A 17,640-nucleotide genomic window follows, 5' to 3' on the forward strand; every position below is an offset into this window, starting at 1 on the left:
CTCTGAATACCAAGCAAACACACAGACGTTAAACTTGTCCATATAGATGTCACTTCTCTTTCAAAAACAAGATCCCCTTTTTCATGGGGGCAGGGGGTGGGGAGAGGACCCTACAGCAGACACTTAGCCTATCCCACTCAGAGAGCTTTAAACGACTTCAGTCCAGCGTGGGAAGAGTAGATATCTCAAGCCTTGTCAAATGGCTTCAGTTAGTAGCTAAATCTGAAAAAAAGTAAGAAAATATTTCTTTGCCTTGAAGCCAACATAGCCCATCAGCCCTTTTCTTCCCTTCTCTCCCCTTGACTTAAGAGGAGCTGGTGACAAGTTTCAGTATACAACAGGTGAAAGTAATGCTACCTTTTAAAGCAGGGAAAAGCCACATTCAGCTGAGAAAAAGAACATTGACACAACTTAAATCTCTCTTCCCTCCATCTGCATGGTCTCTTCTCTTCGTTTCATTTAAGGGACCATCACCACAGAAGGATGCAAGCATCAGACTGCCATAGAAAATCTCTCCCCATGGCTGTGCTTGCTGCTATCAAAATCACTTCTCCTTCACCACTGTAAAACCATCCCAGCTCCCGCTGCTGCCCTCAGTGGTTAATGCAAAAGAGTCCTCTGGCCCAGGTCTCTCTCCATCAAGCAGACAATCCAGCCGCATGCTACATTTTTATGTTTCTGGTCAAATGCAAGCCATCCCATAGGTCACACAGACTGCCTCAGTCCTGCTGGGCTTCACAGGTTTCCTCATCCTGATCCCTGACACTTCCAAGGGGAAAAAGTGAAGCCTCCTCATTAAGGGTAAGGTACCTGAGAAACCCATGAGCAAAGAAAATGCACTTGCCCTGCAATTTGCTTGTGACCCTGGAATTATTCACAAGCAATTGTGTTCCCCAACACAGAGACTGTAAATGAGATTTTTTTTCATTCCCTGGCCTTTACTAGAGCCTGGAAGATACACACGCAGAGCCAAAAGAAACCTGGATTAAAAGAGACTCTGTACCTGATCCGATGGTTCCCCTCCGACTCCGCCATGGGCCGCAAGCATCAGCACATTTGATACCCACATGGACAGATAGGAAAGTGCTCGCAGCAAAACCAGAAGGCAAATTTCAATTGCAATGAGATGTATGTGATTTATAGGCTGTAATCTTATGGATGGTAAACAACGTCCTGAGACTGCCTGCCTGGTTAGGAAGGTTGAACTCAAAAAAAAGGGCTTTTCAAATAACATGTACAAGCTTGTGAGAACTGAAGCAGGGAATTTGCTACATTTTAAATCTGAGACTCCACACTTAACCAAATTAGTGACTTTGCAATGACAGCTGCTGCTCCCAGCTCAGAAGCATAGCTTGACATTTTGCACCACAAAATAAGCTTTCCATAAATTCCAATGCCTGCTCAAAAAACCTTCAGACCTCACACAACCACACAATGTCAACAGACAACTCACTATAAGTACTTCTAAATTACTATTCATTTAAGTAACAAACAGGGGGAAAAACCCCCTCATTGGGACAAAAGTAAAGGTAGACACAAAAGAAAACAGTTTGTCAGTGAAATGGTTTAATCAGCCCACTCTGCAGGGGCCAGCAGAGGACACCTTCAAAAGCTGTGTGGCTTCAACTTTGTAGAAAAGATGGATGAAAGACACTAACTGGATATAAATAGTTAAGTGGTGCTCAGCCAGAGAAGATTTTTAGGAATCATGTGTAAGCCCAGCTTTCAGGTAAAAAAATGGGCCCCTAAGGGTGCACAATGAACCCTCCTCATCCTCCATTCCTGCCACCAGCCACCCACTACCAAGTTCCCCTATAGAAGTGCAGTTGTGTCTGCACCAAAGAATGGCCCTGGGACACTGGTGGTTCTCAGGTACAATTTTAAGATACATTTTCACTGTAGCAAAAGTTTTATAAAGCTGCTTATAAGCCAGGAAAGAAAAGGGAAAAAAAAAAAAAACAAAAAACCCAAAACCCAAACCCATAAAACCAAACAACGAACCTCTTCATTTTGGCTATCGTCTTTTCTTCTGTGATCCATTTTCTTCTATATTGTGTCATCTTCTGTGTAATCTTCCTACTGAGTTTGGTGTCATAGAAATGGCTCCACCACCTCCAACCAAGCTTATCACAGCCTGAAAAACTCTCGTCAGGTCCACCTACTCTCTCTGTTTCTCAGCAAGGCAGTGAGCTCCTTCTTTGGTCTGACTTCCTTCTTCCCTACCCCAGAGGGAGCATCCTTTTCTGGACCAGCATTACTCAGTGCATGTACAGTTTTTGCAGTATGTCCATTTAATGGTGAATTCTCTTGGTTTGGATGAACTACAGGAGGTTTCTCAGGGACTGAGCCACTTCCATCAGCCCTATGGGTTTGATCAAACCACATCTGCGTGTCAGAAAATAAGCAACTCCAAAATTAAGAAACAAAAGAAGTGAAAAAAAGAGAATCAAAGTCTGTAAATGCAGCAACTTAAATTAATGTCAGTCTGTTTCATCAACTGATGGAAAAAAAGTGCAAAGGTCACCATCAGCATGATGATATTCACAAGCTTACCACAATGAAGATCTAAGTGTATCACTGAGGCAGGTTGAAAGACTACAAAAAGAGTGCCCAAATTCTCTGTTCCTGAAAGCCAAACCCATTCAATAACTTATTTGGAAATAACTGAAATAAGCTGTCCTGCTTCACCTTTGAAAACCATTTACAAAGCCCAATGGACAAGTGTTGTGGTTTCACCCTGGTAGGCAGCTCAGCACCATCAGCCACTCAATCACTCCCCCCCCAGTGGAACGGGGGAGAGAATCAGAAGGGTGAAAGTGCAATAACTCATGGGTTGAGATAAAGACGGTGTAATAGGTAAAGCAACAGTTGTGCACTCAAGCAAAGCAAAATAAGGAATTAATTCACTCCTTCCCATCAGCAGGCTGCTGTTTAGCCATTGCCAGGAAAGCAGGGCTCCATCACGCATAACAGTGACTTGGGAAAACAAATGCTGTAACTGCGAACATCACCCCTTCCTTCTTCTTCCCCAGGCTTTTATTGCTGAGCATGACATCATATGGTGTGGGATATCCCTTTGGTCAGTTGGGGTCAGCTGTCCTGGCTGTGTCATAGAATCATTGTAGTTGGAAAAGACCCTTAAGACCATTGAGTCCAACTGTTAATGTAACACTGCCAAGTCCACCACTAAACCATGTCCCTAAGCACCACATCTACACGTCTTTTAAATACCTCCAGGGATGGTGACTCAACCACTTTCCTGGGCAGCCTGTTCCAATGCTTTGACAACTCTTTCGGTGAAGAAATTTTTCCTAATATCCAACCTAAACTTCACCTGGTGCAACTTGAGGCTGTTTCCTCTCGTCCTATCACTTGTTACTTGGGAAAAGAGACTGTCACCCACCTCGCTACAACCTCCTGTGGCAGACCTGTGGCAGGTGCACCCACCCGGACAGGAAACGAAACTTCTCCAGACAGGGAGGAGAGGAAAAAAACAAACCCTAGTGACCACAGGTTGAAAGCCAAACTGACCAATCTGATATGCATCAGTACACAAAAGTGTTGACCTTTTGGCCAATGGGGATTAAAATGACCACAGATCAGATTCGACAAGGGTATAAATGGGGCCCCACCAGAGGACATTTTGAGTCAGTCCTTCTCGGAGCAGCAGGTCCGAAGTGGGGCACTCTCCCCTTGGGTCGGGTTACGGCCCTAGGTAACTCCACAAGGTTGAAAGCCCTCATCTTTTAGGTGAGTGATATGCACATTTTGAGTCATCATTTTTAAACCTTAAGAATTCTTAAGTCAGCCATGTAGTACTAATTCCCCTTACATCATTGAGCCTGTGGTTCACTAATGTTATCGGAGTTTTAACTAATTTTTTTACTGAAGAATAAATCTGACTTTTTAACACCTGTTGGATTTGATTGCATGAGACTCCATAACACCTCATTCCAGGTAATTGTAAAAAGCGATAAGGTCTCCCCTGAGCTTCCTTTTCTCCAGGCTAAACAAACCCAGTTCCCTCAGCCACTCCTCCTAAGACTTAGTCTCTAGACCCTTCAGCAGCTTTGTTGCTCTTCTCTGGACGCACTGCAGCACCTCAGTGTCTTTATCGTGGTGAGGTCTTGCAGTGTCCCCTCCCAAATTCTTGTGCAGCCCCAGCCTGTTCGCTGGTGGGCTGGTGTGAGGAGCAGAAAAGGCCTTGATGCTGTGCAAGCACTGTTCAGCAGTAACTAAAACATGCCTGCATTATCAGCACTGTTTTAGTCAGAAATCTAAACTACAGCACTATACCAGCTGCTATGAAGAAAATTAACTCCATCCCAGCCAGACCCCCATACAACAAGCTGTATTGATTCTCCTGGTGGCAAACATTAATGAGTTGTACAGTCAATTACAGCATGTTTCCCCTAACAACTGGCCCATTGTTTATTTTGGCTGTACTGAGAACAGATCTGCTCTGCTCCAGCAACTCTTTCCTCCACCACAAGAAGGACTCAAGTTTCCTTCAGTCAGATGCTGCTGGGAACACAATACCCCTTGTTCCTTGTGCCCTGAACAGGACCGACAAGGGGAAGAGCAGAAAAACATTTTCCCTCTTGTGTCCAGTGGGATCTGGTAATGAACTGAAAGTACTTTTGTTTCCTTCTACCAGGAAGATGAGGGCCACCCATAGACAATCTTGCTCATCAGGCCTTAGGCAGCTGCTGGCAGGGCTGACTCAACCCAGCCACTGTAAAAGCTGTATTTCATTTATTAAGGGAAGACGTCAATCGACAGGGACTTTCAGACAGCATCTACTCCAAAAGCGACCGTGCCAATGTAATTTCTGAGGTCTGACAAAATTGTATTGTCATAACTCAAGGGTCGTTGTACCCCTAACAACAGGCAAGATGGTACCTGTTAAATTTATTCCCACCAAGAACATCAGGCTTCTGCTGAGAACCTCATCCCTCAGAGATGCCGAGACCCTGTGCTCCCCAAGAGACACCAGCCAAAGGTGTCTCAGGTTGGCTACATATGGCAGGGAGAGCAGAAAGGGCCCAGCACTTCACTGAGGAGCGATGACCATAGCCCAAGCAGAAGAGAAAGCACCTGTCCCTTGCAGAGAGCAGCAGCCTGAATAAGTCACACTGAGTGTCACTTTATTAGTGAAAACAGGCTGCAGAAATCATGTCAGTGACAAACTACAGGAAAACCACAAGAAAAATGTCAAGTGCTTGATTTTTTCCTTTTCCCTCTTACTATCAACCTGTCTGCATGGGCTGTTTTTGCTGTTGCTTGCTCCCACCCAAGGATCAAGCAGGGAGCACACTCACTCCTGCTTTACTACAGCAGAAGACTGGCTTTACTGGTCTTACTCAGAACAGCCATGCTAGCCAGCCGTGGAGGGTTTGTCACACTGCCTGCACCCTCGGGAGAAACAGGCAATCTGCCCTGTAGTCAGTGCTGCGAAGGGACAGTAATAATGTCAGGCTCTGGATCAAAAGGGACTGCAGTTAAAAAGGAAAACCAACTCTTGAAGGGGAGCGTGCACTGCAGAGCTGCCATGCAGACAGCCTAGATAGATGCATAAGCTAGAGAGGGCTCCCATCAGCCTTAGCTAGGGCCTGCTATATGCATTTAAGGAATAAGTGCTATATGCACAAGTGGGTTTTTCCCTCCCCATCTGAACAGCAAGAAACAACTGAGAGCAAGGGAAGGCCATACTTGTTCCTACCTCTCATTTAGAGAAGTGCTGAGAGATCCCCCTTGTATTGTGAACAGATCTAACTGATAATTGCCCTAGGAAGATAAAATTATGAGTCAAGTCAAGGAGGAATCTTATGCCACCTATCCAGGATTTCATTATTCAGGCCAGAAAAAAAGAGTTCTAGTCTCTAGCCCAGCACCAAAAATGACACCTGCCACTCTATTTCATCTTCAAGCACAAATCAAACCAAACCAAACCCAGATCTCTCTATCTTCAGGGCCAACAGCAGAAGAGAGATGAGAGCTGTAGAATTACTAGATGTCAGCTACCTTTCCCTGAGGAGTATAAGGGCTTTCCTTATACTACCTCCTATGAACCAAGGAAAAGCTTCCCCTAGCTCTCCCAGGCAGCTGGCATTCAGTGTTTGTCAGCCCCAGAGCCACACAGCATTGCCTGCTGCCTGAAGACAGACAAAACAATGTTAGTGTAGGTAATCAATGCCTGCTTGAAGAGGTAAACCAACACTTCAGAGAAAAAAACAGAAATAAAGGGATCTGTGAAGAGTCTGGGCTTTGCAGAGCTGAGATCAGGCAAAACTGCAGTAGAGCGAGTCCTGCTTCAGATTCCCACTTGCAAGACCCAGAGGCATTATTGGATGATGGCCAGAAGAAGCAGGGGCAGAGTGATGCCCTCTCTATGCCACCCCCCGGCTCAGGTCCCAGCACAGCATCACTGCTGGGGTTGATGCAGGGCTGCAGCCAGCATGGACCAAGCCAGGCTAATTTGGCTTGATGGCCTAGGAGAAGTGGGGACTGCAAGAAGCCAGTTGTGAGGCTGACACTGGGGTGCGCTGTGCAGTGTGGGCAGGGAACCGTGGGCACACCCCTCCATCACTGCCACATCCCTACCCTGTACATGTGGGTCTTCATGCAGCTAGAAACAGCTCCTAGACAAATCTCATCCCTCTGATTGAATATTCAAGGAAGCACCCAAAGAGCTGAAAAAAATTCAGCAAGACATTAAAATCATGAAAGATAAAGCTTCTTAGGGTATTATTTACCTCCTAGCTGATGGAAAGGCTATCCTGCTCATTTGGCCTCATTTGCCATATTCCCAAGGAGGTACATAAACTGCGCAATGCCCCACTTCACAGACTCGCTGGGATTCCTCAGAGACAGCAGCCCTCTTTTCCACTACACTGACATCTGAAAATACACTTTTCCAATGCTAAGGACTTGCCTCTCTGTTTGGGGTTGGGAATGGGTTTGTTATTAGACGGAGGATCATACCCTTGCCCCCACCCTCTCCAGCCCACCCCAAGCCCAGACATTGAAGTAACACACCACAGACCTCTAAAATGGAGACCCCAATTGTAGGCTTACCCCAGACATTAACAAAATCAGGACGTATTACATGGCAAACGACTCGGGCAGCAGACCATCAATTTAAGCCATGGTTTAAGGGGTTTTACCTTAGAGGTAGCTGAGTCTGGTGAACTGTAGAAACCAGGGCATGGCCCATCCCTGAATCTGCAGAAAACACCTGGGAAAACCTTGCCCAGGGTCTTGCCTGTCCTGTGCACTGGCTGGTCCACCTGGGAGATGGCCAACCACCCATGCATGTGTGCATGCACATTTACAGACTCTGAGCATGGGTCTCTGGTGGCCAGCACCCAGACGCTCAGGTCCCTCAGACCGTACATGCCTTTGCCGTACTGGGCATCAAGATCTCCTGTCCTACTGAGCAGCTGGTTCAGTCTGAGGCTCACCAGCTGGTCAAAAACACAGGCTTGGAATGGGGAGCACAATCACACAGTAGAAATGTGATTTAATAAGAGTATAGGACAGACTGCAGTGATGAAACAAGATGCTTAGGCAGGCAAGCTTATCTACCACTGTTTACATGCCACCGAACCCTTTTCTCCCTTTTCTTTCTGTTTTCCCATGCTTGTTCCTCCCCTGACCCCCCCACTTCCCTTCCTACGTCTATTCCCCTAAACATCCTATATGAAGTTTCATACATCCCCAGGTTCTGCTCTGCACCATCCCACCAACCCCAAATTCTCCTCCCTCTGCATCCCACCATAAGTCTTATATCACTATAGGCCATCATTGCCCTTAAGCTTCATGACTGTTATGGGATTGTGTGGCAGGGGTTTTGGTAGCAGGGGAGGGTCCGCAGGGCCGGCTCTTGGGAGAAGCTGCTCGAAGCTCCCCCGGCTCGGAGCCGGACCCGCCGCTGGCCCAGGCCGAGCCCCTCAGCGACGGCGGTCGCGCCTCTGGGAGAACAGATTCCAGAGGGGAACGGCCCGTGAGTCGGGGGAGTGGGATGTGAGAGGAACCCCTCTGCGGATACCGAGGTCAGGGAAGGAGGAGGAGCGGGGGAGGACGCGGTGAGGCGGCAGGCTGTCCCCCCCAGCCCGTGGAGGGGAGCGGGGGAGCGGAGGCCGCCCAAAATGGCCGCGCCTCCGTGGCTGAGGCAGTCTGTGACTGAAGGACCGCACCCTGTCTGCGGAAGGGACCCGCGCTGGAGCAGTTGGTGAGGAACTGCAGCCCGCGGGAAGGACCCGCGCTGGAGCAGTTGGTGAAGGGCTGCCTCCCGCGGGAGACACCCCACGGCGGAGCAGGGGCCGAGCGCGGAGTCCTCCTCCCCCCGAGGAGGAAGGAGCGGCAGAGACAAGGGGTGAGGAACCGACCCCAGCCCCCGTCCCCTGCTCCCCTGGGGAGAGAGAACCGGGAGTGGGGCTGAGGCGGGAGGGCGGGGGGGAAGCTGTTCTCAGGTTGGGTTTTGCTTCCTAATAGCCTTGTTGTGATTTGATTGGTAGCAGGTTAAATTGATTTTGTTTCTTCCCCACGTTGAGCCTGTCTTCTGCCCGTGACCGTAAGTGGGGAGTGATCCCTCCCTGTCCTTGTCTCGACCCAGGAGCCTTTCTTTGTATTTTCTCCTCCTCCCACCGGGGCCGGGGGGAGTGAGCGAGCGGCTGTGTGGTGCTTTGTTACCGGCTGGGTTAAAACCACAATAATGGCATTGCCAGGAAAGAGAGTTGCCTTCAGTAAGTCACCTTGGTGGGCTTTGCTGAGCAAGAAGAGGAGTGGGAACAGTTTGTGTCAGGGTTGCTGTCTCCTGTCTGATCAGCCAAGCTCAATTTTTGGAAGTGAAATGCATATTGAACTAAGGATAAGGAGACATGTGTGGCAGAGGATGCCATGGTGTTACAAGTCACCATAAGGTTGTTCCTGGTAGGGGCGAGCTCACTCCTGGGCACTGGAGAAAGAGGAAGCATCACTTGGTATGGGCAAAGCAGGTGTCAAGGTAAGGCCCGCAACACCCTCTGTCTCCCATCGCCTCAGACAAGTCTGAATGCAGGAAGCCATGGGTTAGGCAAAACATGTCCCAAGGACACGGTGCTTGAATGGGGTCTCAGAAATCTGACTAGCTCTGGATGGATGCAGAAGAAATAGCTTGTAGCCAAAAAAGCAGATGCCAACAGAAGATACAGAAATTATCGTGGACAACTACAAAGTCGGACTATGCAGCTGGTGCCTTTCTTAGGCCAGCATATGTGAGCAAGGTTAAAACGTGGGTAGGAGGGAAGGGTGTCTCACAAAATTAGGGGCATGTTAGCCCACAGAGCACATAAATGAGGCCAAGCAAAGAGGCAATGCCTCGCTGAAAGCGAGGAAACAGGCATGGAAAATTCATTTTGCACTCCCAAAACCTTCAGTCTCTGTGGACAACTGTGCGTGGAAAGAAGCAGGGCAGCTGAGGTGGCATGGAAGGCTCTCAAGGACACAGGCTACATCCAGGACTACTAGCTTCTGGCTCTGAAGAAGGAAAGGTTAAGAGGCCATGATGGACTTTTTGGACATGCCACAGATAGCAAACCATCTTGGAATATGTCGTCAGGCACCTGTTGCTTGGAAGGACTTTGTCCCTAGCAGCACATGGGGAGCTCCATGGGGGAACTGAGGTGTACAACAAATGTCTTCAGAGCTCCTGTCCCTGGGTACTGAGCACCAACCAGGATTGTCAGCTCAAGGTAGCACAGAAAACAGAAGTCTCAAGCTGGAGATGCAAAGCTCTCGGCCTCTGGTGAGAAGGGGAAGACAACCAGCATGCACATTTAGGTGTCTTCAGTACTGACTGAAGGAGGTTGGACTGCAGGTGGAGGGAAATGGGAGGACCTGAGCATGCGTGGAAGAGAATGAATGTGGAATAAGCGTGGATGTGGAGGACTAAGGGTGCCTTGTGGGGAAAGGGAGGGGAATGGAGGAAACCTAAGGGTGCGTGGAGTGGGAGGGACCAAACCTAAGGGCACAAGGGGCTGACCTGGACCCGCTACTGCAGTCAGAAACCTCCTTTCCTGCCCCCAAATGCCCCTTCCCTGCTCCAGTGTCCCATTTTCTGCACCGAAACGCCCGAAGGACCTCACCGCCCCTCCGGGCTCCGGTAACCCCGCCGGGCACCCAGACACCCCCTCCCCTTCCCGAACACCGCCGAGACGTCCCCTCCCGCGCTCTAGGGCTCCGGCTCACCCCCCCCCCCGCCTCGGCCCTTTCCCCGCCCGGGCAGCCCCTCCCGCCCCCGCCCACCGCCCGCCCGTCCGTCCGTCTGCTCGGCCGCCCGCCCCGCCCCGGCCCCGGCCCGGCCCCGCCCCTCCCGCCGCAGCCGCCGCTGGGTCCGGGCCTGGGGAGGCGGCGGGCCGGGGGGGGCCGCGCCGGGCCGGGCGCCGGGGCCATGCTGGGCAAGGACTACATGCTGGCCATCGTCCTCGTCAACTGCGACGGTCAGCCGCAGCGGCGGGGGGGGGCTGCGCTGCGGGCTGCGGGTCCGGGGCGGGGGTGCGAGGCCGGGGCGGGGGTGCGGGGCCCGCGGGCTGAAGCAGCGGCCGGGTGCGGAGCCGGCTTCGGGGCCGGGGCCCGCGGACTGAAGCGGCGGCCGCGCCCCGGCGCTGTCCGCGGTGCTGAACGCGGCCGGCGGCGCCCTGCGCCGCGGGCGCCCGCCCGGCCCGCGCCGCCTCCCCGCCCCCCCCAAGGTCGCGGGGCACCGCCGTGTCCCCGCCCCGCCCCGCCCTCCCGCCCGCCGGGGGTCCCGCGGGGCGCGGGGGTCGCAGCCACGGACTGCCGCAGAGCGCCCGACCCCCCCCCCCCCGGCAGCGCAGCCGCGGGGGATGAGCACCCACGAGGGGTGCGCCGAGCCCCGCGGGTTTCGGGCTGCCGTTCCCGGGAGCAGAGCTCGCTGCTGCGCTGCACCACGGGCTCATTTCCGTGCCCTCTCCGGGGCTTGGGGCGCAGGGAGGAGGGGGTTAATCCGCCCCTCCTAGCTGCCGCCCTCCAAGGGTGCTTTCCTCCTCCCAGAGCCCAGGGGTCTGTCCCGGCCCCTTTCCCCCCGGCCGAGCTGGGAAGAAGCCGGTCTCGGGCACCCTGGGGTGTTGGCAGAGGGCTGGGGACCGCATGCTGGCAGGGGGAGCTCTGGGCTTGCAGCCCCGGGCCCCGCCTGGGGCACGCAGCAGGGTGCCCTCCTTGGCAAGCTCGGGCTGCCTGTACTCTCGTGCCCCCGCCGGGGTCACCCCACCCCTCCGGGCAGCAATGAGGCAGCTGCCCACACCGATCACCCGCCTGGGGTCCGCCCCTACCGCAGCCTCTCTGGCCTCTCGCCAAGCCTTCCCTCGCCCCGCGCTTCTCTCCTGGGCCGCGTGCCCAGCCGCGCACCCAGAGGCAACCGCAGGACCCTTTCGCTGATGGGTGAAGCTGCTCGCTTCTCAGGGCGCCCTGCGGCTGGGGGACCTTCCCCCCGCCCCTTGTCTCACACTCTCCATCTGCACAGACAACCTCTGGAGCGACCAGAGCCTGGAGACAGACCCCGACCTCCCCCCAGGCTGGAGGAAAATCCGTGACTCTCTGGGCACCTACTACTGGCATGTGCCAACTGGCACGACACAGTGGCAGCACCCCACACGCACCAGCACCGGCCCAGGAGGGCGCACGGAGACTGATGGAGAGGAGACACTCCAGGGAATGGTAGGGGATGTGGCGGGGGGGGGGGGGGGGGGGGGCTGGTATTGGATCCCAGCCCGCTGGCAGGAGCCTGCCGAAGGGCCTTCTGGGCATCACTGGTCAGCCTCCCCTTGGAGCTGGCCTGTCTCTGTCACACCAAAGTCCTGCTCAGCCCATTCCTGGCCAGGGTTAAGCCCCTTGAAAGGCTCCAGCAGGCCCCACGTTGGCCTCCTCCTGGCTACATGGGATGCCCACAAGCTGAGGCGCTGCTGTCCTGGAAGGGAAGGCTCCTACCTGGTGCCCCCTGTCAGCCTCTCTGCTGCCCTCACCCCTTTCCTCTTCTCTCCCAGGACTGCCAGACCCCTGCAGCCAACCACGCGGCAAAGGACAGGCCCATTCCCAGCCCCATGGCTTCGCTGTCCCGGAGGTAGGGCTGTCCATGTGCTGGCTTGTGGGGCACCGTTGACCCTTGACCACTGCTGGGTGCTGGGCCCCCAGTGCCCCCCACCAGAGCAGCCCCACACGTTGGAGACAGCAGGACCATGCTGGTCACCTCCATGGGATGCTTCCCAGCTGGTGGCATGGGGGTCTGCTGGTGGCGCTTCCCTGGGTGGCCCAGGTCCGTGCTGCTGAGTGGAAGCCATCCCCTCACCACCCCATCCCTCTACAGGACCTCGCTGCCCTGGCACGGAGATGACTTTCAGCACAGCGCAGAGCCTGGCTCCAAGGTACCGCACCCAGGGGCTTCACTGCGGCATCGTGGGCTGGTGCTGGCAGAGGAGGGGGCACGCAGCAGCTGGCAGGGACAGGGGTGGGAGCAAGAGCAGGGGCAACCACAGCGGCACGGCGAGGGGCATGGGATGGGGGTGGCTGTGCTATCTGGGCACCGAAGCCCCGTATGTCTCTGCTCAGTGCTTTGCTGTGCGCTCTCTGGGCTGGGTGGAGATCCCCGAGGAGGACCTGGCACCCGGCAAGAGCAGCATCGCCGTCAACAACTGCATCCAGCAGCTCTCCAACAGCAAGGGCCAGGGCTCTGTGGAGAACCGGGGTGAGGTGAGAGCCTGGGATGGTGCTGCCAGGCAGGGTCCCAACCCAGGGCCACTGCTGCTGAGGCTGGCTGTCCCCACCGATGGGGACCATGCCTGGGGGGGAGGGCAGGGACCAGATCCTGTGGCAGAGTCAACTCTCCGCATAGGCCATCCCTGTGGTGGTCCCAGCTGTGCGGCAGGTGGCTCTGACAGGGCTGCCCCTTGCAGACAGCGCCAGGGGTGCCTGGGTGGGCTGTCCCCACGCTCAGGGCTGAGTAGGCTGCGGGGACCAGGGTGTCCCTACATGTGGGCTGGATGCTGGGGACGCCCAGGCCATCTGCTAGGCTGAGGGAGCCGCTGACCCTCTGCAGGGCCAGGACCTGGTGATGATCCTGAAGAAGGACACCATGAGCCTGGTGGACCCCCTCGACCGCAGCCTCATCCACCGCCAACCCATCCTCAACATCCGCGTCTGGGGCGTTGGCTGCAACAATGGCAGGTGCCGGGGGCCGGGGCAGAGCTGGGGGCTGGGGGCTGGCTTTGCCCCCCTGAGGGGCAAAGGCACCCCAGCAGTAACCTGTCCCCTCTCCTCCCTCCCCGACTGCCGCTGTGGCTGCAGGGACAGGTAAGGGGGTGTGGGACCAAGGGGCAGCGCAGAGATAGGGGGCTGCCTCAGCTGGGGTCTCACTCTGTTGCTCGTGGCCTTGCAGAGACTTTGCCTTCGTGGCCAGTGACAAGGACACCTGTGTCCTCAAGTGTCACGTCTTCCACTGCAACGTGCCCGCCAAGGGCATCGCCAAGGCCCTGCATGAGATGTGCTCCAAGGTGGGATGCAGGGGCCCCGGCGGGTGTGGGCATGGCCCAGGGGTCTCGGGGGTGAGGGGAGGCACTGGGACCCCCATCTCTTGCAGATTGTGGCTGAGCGAGCCATAGCGAGCAGCGGACTGCCATGTGCTGCCACGCTGGAGCCCGTGTCCACCGAGGACCTGCCGCTGCAAGGTACCGTCCCCCCGGCGCTGCCGGCTGCTTCCCCTGCCCACGGTCCACCCTCGGGCAGTGGGATGCCCAGCAGCCAGCGCCCTTTGGCCTGCCTGGCTGTGTCCCCGGGGTCCTTGGAGATGGGGGCGGAGGAAGGACGCGGTGGGGGTGAATGTGGCGGGGGATGTGAGGGGGTCCTCCCCACCTCCCCACCTCTCCTGTTCTGGCAGTGGATATCCTGGAAGCGGTGAGGCAGTCGATGCAGACTTACGAGGCGCTGTACATTGGCAGCCTGCCTGTGCCCAGGGCCATGGGTAAGTGCCGCCGGCCCCGCCTCAGCTGGGGGATGCCCGAGAACCCCGCGCCGTGGGGCAGCTGAGCAGCCCGTGGGGCCGGCTGGCAGCACCCCGCCTGCACCGTGCCCGCAGCTGGGGCAGGGGCCGACGGGACGGGGTCTCCCACTCCCCAGGGATGGACGTACTGAACGAGGCCATCGAGAAGCTGACGAAGGGCCCCGGGCGGGAGCGCTGGACGCCCTCCCTCATTCGCGTGTCCGACACGGCCATGAGGGTGCACCCCGCGCAGGTGGGGAGGGGGACAGGCGGCTCTGGCCGAAGCGGGCACCCCGCTACCACTGCGGTGGGACAGGCCCCCCCCGTGGGGGGGGCCCGGCCTCCCGGCAGAGGGGACCTGGGGGGGGTGGCAGGGCCGCCTGGGCCGCAGCCAGGGGTGGACGGGCCCACGGGGTCCCCGCAGGAGGACGAGGAGGAGGCGGCGCACATCTGGGAGTGCCAGGTGCGCTACGTGACCTTCCTGGGGGTGGGCCGGGACGCCCACACCTTCGCGCTCATCGTGGACACGGGGCGACGCTTCCAGTGCGCGGCCTTCTGGTGCGAGCCCGACGCCGGCACCATCTCGGAGGCGGTGCAGGCAGCCTGCATGGTGAGTGCTGGCGGGGCGTCCCTCGACTCCCCCCCGCGGCTTCCCGGCCCTCCGGGGGCGCCCGGAGGAGGCGAGGGCTGGCGAAGGGGGAGGGCGAAGCTGGGGCCGCGGGTGGGACGCCCGACCCTGGGGAGGGCAGCCGGGGCAGCAGGGAGCTGACCCCGTGGGGCCGCGTCCAGCCCCACGGCCACGCCGCGTCCGGTCACGTCCGAGCCCACGGCCGCGCCGTGTCGCGTCCCACCCCACGGCCGCGCCGCGCGTCAGCCCAGCGCCCCGCTCTGTCCCCTCGCGTCCCCGCAGGTGCAGTACCAGAAGTGCCTGGTGGCCGCCGCACCGGGGGCCAAGGCGAAGGCTGCCGCAGCCGGCGGGGACGCTGCCGGCGGGGCGGCCAAGGCGAGCGGGGGCAGCGGAGGGGCGGCGGGGGCCGGTTCCCGCAAGCGGGGCCTCTTCTCCTTCCTGGAGGCCTTCCGCCTCAGGCGAGCCCTCCTCCACACCCCATAGGGGGCCGGGGCGGGGGCCGGGGCCGGGGGCCGGAGACCCCGTCCCCCGGCTCCGTCCCCCGCCCCGTCCCCGGTCTCCCCGGTCTCCCCGGCGGGGCGGGGACAGGGGAAGCCCCGCCCCCTCCAGCCCCTCCTCGCCCCCGCCCCGCCCCCCCCGGGCGGAAGGGGCGGGGCCAGGCGTGACGTGGCGGGATGGCGGAGCTCTACGTGAAACCGGGTGAGGGGGCGCGAGCGAACTTCCGGGGCGGTGGGGAGCGGGGGGGCGGGTGCAGGGGCTCGGGGCGGGGGGAGCGCTGGGGGGGGGGGGGGGGGGCGCCCCGTCCGGGCGAGGGGGCCCGGGGGGGCCGTGCCGGGGGGGGGAGAGCCGCACTCTGGCGCGGGGGCCGGGGTCCCGCGTCCGGGGGCTGGGGGGCGTCCCCTGGGCCCCCCCCCCCGGGGTCTCACCGTGCCCTTTGCTGCCGCAGGGAACCAGGAGCGTGGCTGGAACGACCCCCCCCAGTTCTCCTACGGGCTGCAGGCGCAGGCCGGGGGGGCCAGGCGAACCCCGCTCACCCGCCGGGCCCCCCCTCCGGCTGCGGGGGCCCCCCCAGGTCAGCACCCGCAAAGCCTCCCCCGCCCAGCCGGGGGGGGGGGTGGGACACGACCAGCGGCAGCCCCCGGGCTGCTGGCGCCGCGGGGACCCCCTCCCCTCCTCCGCGGGCCCGGCCCCCCTTCCCGCTCGGGCCCGGTGGGAGCCGCGGGCCGGCGCCGGGCTGACGGGGCTCCGCGCCGGCGCCTCTTCCCCGCAGGTGCTCCTCCAGAGCCGGCCGGGGCCCCCGCCGCCTCCGCCGCCTCCCCTGCGCCGCCCCCCCGGGCGCTGGGGCCGCCCCCCCTCGGGGCCGTCAGCCCTGCCCCGCGGGCGGAGGGCGGGAGGCCGAGCGCCGCAGCTCGACCGGAGGAGAGCGGCGTCCCCGCCGCCGCCGTCCTCGCCCCGCTGCGGGAGGCCCTCGCCGCCTGCCGCCCCACGGTGCAGGTGAGGCCCCGGCCGCCGCCGCCAGCTCTGCCGCGGGCGCAGGAGGGGGAGCAGGCGGGGGCTGCCTCTCGTGGGGCGAGGAGAGCCGCCCCTGGCCCCGGGGGGGGGTCCCCGCAGCTCCAGCTCATCTCTGCTTCCAGAAACAAGTGTGCGACGACATCGGGCGGCGGCTGACGGTGCTGGGCGACGCCTGGGCTCAAGGGAAGCTGTCGGCCCCGGTGAGGAAGAGGATGAGCCTCCTGGTGCGAGGTGAGGGGCAAGGGGGGGGGGGGGCTGCCTGGGGGCCGGCGCCAGGCCGTCGGGCAGGGAGCGCCGGCGGGAAGGCTGACCCCACGCCACCGCCACTGAGGGTTTGCGCTGTCCCGGCAGAGCTGCAGCAACAGCACTGGGACGCGGCTGACGAGATCCATCGCTCGCTCATGGTGGACCACGTGAATGAGGTGAGCCAGTGGCTGGTGGGCGTCAAGCGCCTGATCGCCGAGACGAGGAGCCTGCCTGCTGCAGAGTCGATGGACGGCGGCGCCGAGGACGGGCCTGGCCAGGAGAATCCCTGATGCCGGGGACGGGGCTGCAGGCTGCGAGCGCAGCAGCCCAGGCCTGGGGCCGCTGACAGGAGAAGAGCCCCTGCTGCCTGAGTGGGTCTGGGCACCTCCTCTGCCTCCCAATCCTTGCCCAGGAAAAGGGGATTTTAATCATTGCAACATTTTAGTGGCGATTCACTTCATGACGTTTAATAAAACGGCACTAACCTGCCCCTGGCCGCAGCCTGCTCTGGAGTTCTGGCACCAGATGGGTCCTGGTTCTCTCCCAGGAGCAGCAGGAGATGGGACGGCTGGGCAAGGCCACAGCAGCTTCGGGCTTGGCCAAGGGACTCTGGCCCCGGCAGCGCGTTCCCAGCCCACAAGACATGAAGGGAAGGTATCTCCCTGGCAGCACCCCCAGCATCACCCGGGTTGAGGGGGCGGCAACATGTTTCCCTGCTGCACCGGTCGGCAGAGCCTGGCCCCCTCTGGCCTCGCCTTTGGCAGTGGGGGGGAACCCACAGCAGCAGGCACACAGCCCAGCTCCTGTGCAGCAAGAGACAGCCTCCCGAGGAGTTCTCGGCTGGCTGGGGAGGCCAACCTGCCACCAGCCCACAGCAGCCTGGCAGGGCCAGGGTTTGTGCTGCAGCTACAGCCCGTGCTCCCATCTGGGCTCCTGCCTGTCCTGGCACAGTTCAGACCCAAGTTTGGGACCCAAGAGACCTGGGTGGCCTTAGAGACAGGGATTAATGTCACGGTGCTAGTGAAGCCCACCAGGTCAGGTAAGCCCAGTGTGGTCACGCTTACCCCAGGCAGCAGTCGGACTGCTCTGTGCTGCTCCTTGCCGCGCTCACAGGAGGGCCTCACCAGCCACGCCCCCCACCACTGGGGCAGGCTGCATGTGGCACCCCAAGCCTTGGAGCAGGCCTTAAGGCCCTGCGTTCACCGCCCCAGCCTGCAGCGTCTCA

At 58.9% G+C, this 17,640-nt stretch overlaps 2 protein-coding genes across 2 annotated transcripts; both read left to right on the forward strand.

The window, feature by feature from the left end:
- The first annotated feature begins 10,337 nt into the window (after positions 1–10,337).
- Positions 10,338–15,242, forward strand: APBB3 (amyloid beta precursor protein binding family B member 3). Its single transcript, XM_029997664.2, has 13 exons — positions 10,338–10,481; positions 11,522–11,715; positions 12,042–12,118; positions 12,362–12,419; positions 12,604–12,744; positions 13,091–13,218; positions 13,339–13,344; positions 13,430–13,544; positions 13,631–13,718; positions 13,928–14,011; positions 14,167–14,282; positions 14,454–14,639; positions 14,940–15,242. Exons 1-13 carry the CDS (start codon positions 10,433–10,435, stop codon positions 15,138–15,140), a joined length of 1,443 nt encoding a protein of 480 aa, XP_029853524.1. The 5' UTR covers positions 10,338–10,432; the 3' UTR covers positions 15,141–15,242.
- Positions 15,212–16,904, forward strand: SRA1 (steroid receptor RNA activator 1). Its single transcript, XM_029997667.2, has 5 exons — positions 15,212–15,356; positions 15,604–15,729; positions 15,928–16,151; positions 16,292–16,400; positions 16,521–16,904. Exons 1-5 carry the CDS (start codon positions 15,332–15,334, stop codon positions 16,703–16,705), a joined length of 669 nt encoding a protein of 222 aa, XP_029853527.1. The 5' UTR covers positions 15,212–15,331; the 3' UTR covers positions 16,706–16,904.
- Positions 16,905–17,640: the final 736 nt, after the last annotated feature.

This window comes from Aquila chrysaetos, chromosome 22 (assembly GCF_900496995.4).
Source record: "Aquila chrysaetos chrysaetos chromosome 22, bAquChr1.4, whole genome shotgun sequence".
Lineage (NCBI taxonomy): Eukaryota > Metazoa > Chordata > Aves > Accipitriformes > Accipitridae > Aquila > Aquila chrysaetos.

Excerpts from the sequence above, each read along its gene's own strand:
- SRA1 (XM_029997667.2), top strand. The coding sequence starts at position 15,332 with ATGGCGGAGCTCTACGTGAAACCGG. Across the intron at positions 15,730-15,927 it reads GGCTGCGGGGGCCCCCCCAG|GTGCTCCTCCAGAGCCGGCC; the intron begins GTCAGCACCCGC and ends TCTTCCCCGCAG. Across the intron at positions 16,152-16,291 it reads CCTGCCGCCCCACGGTGCAG|AAACAAGTGTGCGACGACAT; the intron begins GTGAGGCCCCGG and ends CTCTGCTTCCAG.
- APBB3 (XM_029997664.2), top strand. The coding sequence starts at position 10,433 with ATGCTGGGCAAGGACTACATGCTGGCCATCGTCCTCGTCAACTGCGAC. Across the intron at positions 14,012-14,166 it reads GCCTGTGCCCAGGGCCATGG|GGATGGACGTACTGAACGAG; the intron begins GTAAGTGCCGCC and ends CCCACTCCCCAG. Across the intron at positions 14,640-14,939 it reads CGGTGCAGGCAGCCTGCATG|GTGCAGTACCAGAAGTGCCT; the intron begins GTGAGTGCTGGC and ends GCGTCCCCGCAG.